Source organism: Myotis yumanensis, unplaced genomic scaffold (assembly GCF_028538775.1).
Source record: "Myotis yumanensis isolate MYYU_CA2020_CCGP unplaced genomic scaffold, mMyoYum1.0.hap1 SCAF_2, whole genome shotgun sequence".
Classification (NCBI taxonomy): domain Eukaryota; kingdom Metazoa; phylum Chordata; class Mammalia; order Chiroptera; family Vespertilionidae; genus Myotis; species Myotis yumanensis.
The window spans coordinates 103750217-103756216 of record NW_027223753.1 but is presented as its reverse complement, the minus strand read 5'-3'; the positions used below and the strand labels follow the sequence as shown (position 1 = coordinate 103756216).

At 36.9% G+C, this 6000-nt stretch overlaps 1 protein-coding gene across 2 annotated transcripts in view; it reads right to left on the bottom strand.

Moving 5' to 3' along the window:
* Positions 1-1367: 1367 nt before the first annotated feature.
* U2SURP (U2 snRNP associated SURP domain containing) overlaps positions 1368-6000 on the bottom strand; it is a 71958-nt gene continuing 67325 nt past the window's right edge. For both annotated transcript variants that reach the window (XM_070405922.1, XM_070405923.1), the window contains 2 exons: positions 4588-4764; positions 1368-2365 (listed from right to left, as the gene is read on the bottom strand). In XM_070405922.1, coding sequence (XP_070262023.1) covers positions 2227-2365; positions 4588-4764 — 316 coding nt within the window. In that variant the 3' untranslated portion in view covers positions 1368-2226. The remainder of the gene's footprint in view (positions 2366-4587; positions 4765-6000) is intronic.

Below are 6000 nucleotides of genomic sequence, written 5' to 3'. Positions count from 1 at the left end.
TACCCACTGTGACATAAACTAGGTTCACTGTATCTGGTTCCACATTAAAAGAACTGCTAAATCCCATTGCAGTAGAAAAAAATACTACAAATAAGCACCCACAACCGACCTAACAATTTCTACTCACTCCTACTTCTCTCAGATATGTTTTAAGAGAGAAGTAAGCATTCCTTGCAACTTGACTGGCAAAATCGTTACCTGACTTCAGTTATTTCTAAGCCTATAATAGATACCGGAGAATGATGGAATGCCCAAATCAGCAGAAACTCAACATTATAATTTTTGCAGAAAAAAGATAATTTTTTAAATGGCTGTATTTGTAGTTTTTAAAAACCCGCACCAAATGTTCATGTTTATTTTGAGCAACATTTAGAAATTAAAAAATATGAACAAACAAAAAAATGAACAATAAAAGAATAACTTCCAAGCAATACTGCATGTTGATAAGAACCACTAAGTAAAATAATATGATTGGCTCACTTCTAAAGCTATTGTAGGTTTGACCAGTTTGGAAATAGCATGCCTCACTGCTCAGCTAATATACCTAACTCCCTCCAAAATGGGTACAACTTATTTTATTTTGTGACTAGGAAAGATTAAGTAAAACAATTGAAAATATATTTTTTAAAAGCAAGTAACTCAAAACAACTTATTATTTGGGATCATTTTCTACTCTCTTTTAAGGGGAAAAAACCCCCATGAAATCACAGTGCCTAAATGTGAAACGGAGACAGATTCAAAAAGAGCAGTGTCGGTTCCATTTACATTTATAGCAATACTGTGATCAACATCATACAAGGTTTCTTATTTCTTCCTTAGACGGCAGCAATGTTTCTCCCACTGCATAACAGATTTCAACTCTGCAAATGGTTTAAATCAACTTTCTGCACCTTGAATTTACAAACTATTGGATGTTAAGTTTCCTTAAAACTATCTTATTTTTAAACTTTACTTAAAGCTAAAACTAAATCTTTAAACACACACACACACACACACACACACACACACACACACACAAAAACAAAGGTACTTTAAACAGAATCTTGTAGAAATTTACAAACACTAGGGTTTTGAAGATAGCCTACGGAGGGCTATAAAGGGGCAACTATCGCCCTGGCAGGTTTGGCTCAGTGGATAGAGCGTCGGCCTGCAGACTGAAGGGTCATGGGTTCGATTCCGGTCAGGGGCAAGTACCTCAGTTATCAGCTCTGCAGGCTGGATCCCCGGCCCAGTTGGGGCATGTGCAGGAGGCAACTAATTGATGTGTCTCTTCCATAGTGATGTTTCTCTCTCTCCCTCCCTCCCTCCCTTGCACTTTCCTTAAAAATCAATGGAAAAATATCCTCAGTAAGGATTAAAAAAAATAAAAAATGAAGGGGCAACTATCAAACAACTAATTCTATGGGCAATTCTTATTAGAAAAATTCTTTCAAAATAAAATTCTTTCATGACGGATGAAATAAAAAGATGGAGATTTAATCTTTCCCTCATAATAAGTAGTTGCTCAGGACATAGGTTGAGTGTACTGAAATCATATTGCTTCTTTGAAAAAGTAAATTTACTGTAGCCAGCAATAGACCATGCCACATTCACCTTATCTTTTGACCTCTGGGTACTAGTATTACCCAAGAGAACCTTATCGAAGAAATTGGCTGGCAAACCTACCAAATAGGAGTCTCGGGTTCCCTAATTTTTATGGTCATCTTAGTAAATATAAAACTTTAGCTGCATGAACAATGGAGCTAGGTACAGTGTGTTAGGTATACAAATACAACAGAAGTGCTAAACTCACTTAGTAGGACAAGGACTTTAAGGGACTTGATGTTACCAATAGGGCAAAAAAACAACATTATGGTTTTCTGTTCAGATTTTATTTGAAATCTAATTCAAATTGCCAAAGCTACAAAATGGGGGAAGACATCTGTATTAGTTTTGCTAAGTCACAGCATTCTAAAACAAAATACTACTACTGCCAGCAGATCCATTATACACATTTCTGATGAAATTCATTACCACAATAATTTCATCTTGAAAACAGCCACAACAAAAGTAATTTACACAATATAAAACAATGACAGGTCTACAGATGCAGTTACACATGCTTCACAAATAAACAAACAAAAATCCCAGGAATGCTCTTTCATTTGATTTTTTTTTTTAAACAGACCATTCAGGCACAAAACAAAATTGCATTTCCAATAAGTGACACCATCTTAAAAATGTATGTCAATGTTTGTTTTTCTTTGACTTTTTATGAGACCTGTGTGGAGATCGGGACTGGGATCTGGATTTCTTCCCTGATTTTTTAGGGGATCTAGACCGTGATCGCCTAGACCTTTTAGGTGTTCTTGAACCAGATGGTGATCTGAGGAAACAAACAAAAACAATTTATCACAGTACTCTGTGATCAAAATTGACTCCTTAAATTATCTAAAATGAGCTTTAACTGAACACAACAAAAGTCACTGAAATACATAAGGTTGCAAACTTCCCAGGTCTACACTCTGCCTACATGCGCACACACAGATTTTGTACTTCTTGTGCAATGCATCAGTCATCAATAGTGCGCTTGCTGCCCTAACCGGTTTGGCTCAGTGAATAGAGTGTTGGCCTGTGGACTCAAGGGTCCCAGGTTAGATTCTGGTCAAGGGCATGTACCTTGGTTGGGGGTACATACCCAGTAGGAGGTGTGCAGGAGGCAGCTGATCAATGTTTCTAACTCTCTATCCCTCTCCCTTTCTCTCTGTAAAAAATTAATTAAAAAATAAAATTATATATATATATATATATATATATATATATATATATATATATATATATATAAATAAATAAATAGTGCACTTGCTTAAAAAGCCAGGATCCTAAGACTTACCACACCACTCTACTGAATCAAAATCTCAAGGCAGAACTGGGGATTTGCAGTTTTAATAAGTTCCCCACGTTAGTGATATACCTCCGAGTCTGAACCTCTAACTCTACAAGATAAAGTTCAAAATGGCATCTAATTACTAGCATTCACAACATTTTAAACAGAAGACAGCTTTGTAGCCTATCTCCTTGAGGGAAAAGGATCCAACTATTGCAGTATCATTCAAGGGAACTATGTGAAACAGCATAATTTTGGAAATGCTGTTCATGAAGATTACCAAAACAAATAATGTATTGATGTGTGTGTGTGTGTGTGTGCATACATACCAGTAACTTATCTATTTTATAAAGATTTTACTAAAAATGGTTACAATAATAAAGTTTTAGGAGATAAGTTTTAGCTCCTAGGAAAATAACACCAGATAATAAAACATTTCTGAAACACTTTTCTGGAACTACAAGAAAAAAGTATACACTAAATTATACACTGAAGAAATGGTGTTTCATTTTCACAAGTCTCTACCCAAAAACTTACTATTAAGATTGCAGGAGAAATATGGGGGGCAAGGAGGATGTATTTTTCTTTCAGTCTTGACAAAAATAAAAAAATGTTCTATAGAAACTAAAGAACAGAATGAAAAGTAAAGCAGCTATCCCTATCCCATAGGAAACACTGGATGTGATGTTAAAATTCTTGGCTGGCTTTACTTGTTGGAAGCCTTATTGTGCTTTAGTCATGAGACTGGTGTTAGGAGCTGGGAAGGCATAATCTAAAATGAAAGTATCTTTTTGGTTTTCTAAAATCCTGTAAAACAAGCATGTCAAACTCATGGCCCACAACAAATATTTTTGCGGCCCAGTCAATAACAATATGTAAGAAATCTTTTAGCCCTAACCGGTTTGGCTTAGTGGATAGAGCGTCAGCCTGCGGACTCAAGGGTCCCAGGTTCGATTCCGGTCAAGGGCATGTACCTTGGTTGCAGGCACATACCCAGTGGGGGGTGTGCAGGAGGCAGCTGATCGATGTTTCTCTCTCATCAATGTTTCTAACTTTCTATCCCTCTCCCTTCCTCTCTGTAAAAAATCAATAAAAAATATATAAAAAAAATGTTTTAATAAAAATGTTGCAGCTTAATTTTTACAATATCCTGTTATACATAATTAATAACAAACTACAACATTTGCTAATGACTGATTACTATAATCATGTTGCATTCATTTCCTTGACACGCAGGCGCACCATCTCTCTCCACTAGTACTAGCAGCGAATATTTTAGCAACCAATTGCCACGTCACCGTCTTGGACTTGTTTGGTGTGTGCAATAGAAAATATTTTGCTTTCGGAGAACAAGAAAAATAGGTTTATTTGCATTACACTTATTAATTTGTGCAGTTATTCAGTATCTGGTAAGTTAATGTACAAGAAAAAAAAACATTAATTTTTATTAAAATGTTCTATTATTTTATGTTAATGATTACTCATTCAGCCCTTTGTATTCAGCAAGTCTCTACTGAAATAAACCTACGTTTCTATGAAAATTGAAGCTTTGTTTTTTTGCGGCCCACATAAACTTAAACCTTGTTTATTTGGCCCGTGATAGCCTTTCAGTTTGACATGCTTGCTGTAAAACATAGCTACCAACCAAATCATTATCAAAAACTGGTGGAATGACAAGGAAATTAGTATCTCAAATATTGCAAAAAATGATTTGCATTTACCTTTTGGCCTTTTTGCTAGCATCTCGAGGAGAATCTTTGTGAGATGACCTGGACCGCGAACTCTCTTTATGAGATCTTTCTGAACGCTCTGATCGCTCCGACTTTGGTGATGGGGACTTCACTCGTCTACCACTGCTACTGCGAGATGGGCTAGGGGACATACTGTGTCGCCTTTTCCTATGGAACAAAGTCCCGAAAACATTCCATAAGTGAGCAAAGGATCAGGCATTCAAGTTCCTGCTACTAAATTAGCTATTAATTCCTACCAGTACTTGTACCAACTTTATTTCACTAACCTTACTGATGTTACTTTCCAAAAACATTCAAAGCCTTTTATACCAAGATCCAATTAAGTCTTAAAAGTGATTGATCAAGCCAAAAACTAAAATCAAGGTTATTGGAATTTCTTTTGCTATAAGAGATTACTGAGACAATAGACAAAATTTCATTAAGGTCTCTAATCAGGTAAGTTTTTAAATGTTAATTTCACAGTCTTGAAACTTTTATTGTGGTTCATATTAGAGGCCCGGTGCACATATTTGTGCACCGGTGGGTGTCTCTTGGCCTGGCCTGCGCCCTCTCGCAATCTGGGACCCCGTGGGGGATGTCGGACTGCCAGTTTCGGCCCGATCCTTGCAGGCCAGGCCGAGGGACCCCACCGGTGCATGAAATCCATGCACCAGGCCTCTAGTATACATATAGGATCTTTGGTTAATCTCTTCCTGCCCTTCCCCATCTCCCCTTCCCTCTGAGATTCATCAGTCTGTTCCATGTTTCCATGCCTGTGCATTGAGCATCTGCCCCCTTGTGGTCAGTGCACATCACAGCTACTGGCTGAACAGTTGCTTAAGCTTTTATAGATAACTAGACGCCTGGTGTATGAATTCGTGCATGGGTGGGATCTGGCCAACCCGTTGAAAGTTGACCGGCCGGCCCCACCCCCGATCGGGGTGGGGGGCGATCAGGGGGAGGGTTGACTGGCCCCGCCCCCTGGTCAAACTTCCGGTTGAGGGGACAATTTGTATATCAGCCTTTTATTATATAGGAAGGATGGGGCACCAAGTTATTCTTAAATTGTTGGGGAAGGGGAAAGGAGAAGAAAATAAGGCAAAAGTAGAAAGACATCTGGAAATTCTTTATACTATTCTTGCAACTTTTCTGTAAATCTAAAATTATATCAAAATAATAAAAAAGAAAAAATAGATTTACTATTTAACTAATAACTATGCTATTTGTAGATTGACTAAGCCAGAATTTTTAAATTTGCATTCACTTGGTTTTCATTAGGAAAAAATTAACTGTTAATTGAAGCAATTTTCTCTACTAAATCAGATTGGGAAATTATTAACATAAAAAATAAAAATTAAAAGAGAAGCGATGTTTATTAGAATGAAGATAAAGTAAGTAGCAAGT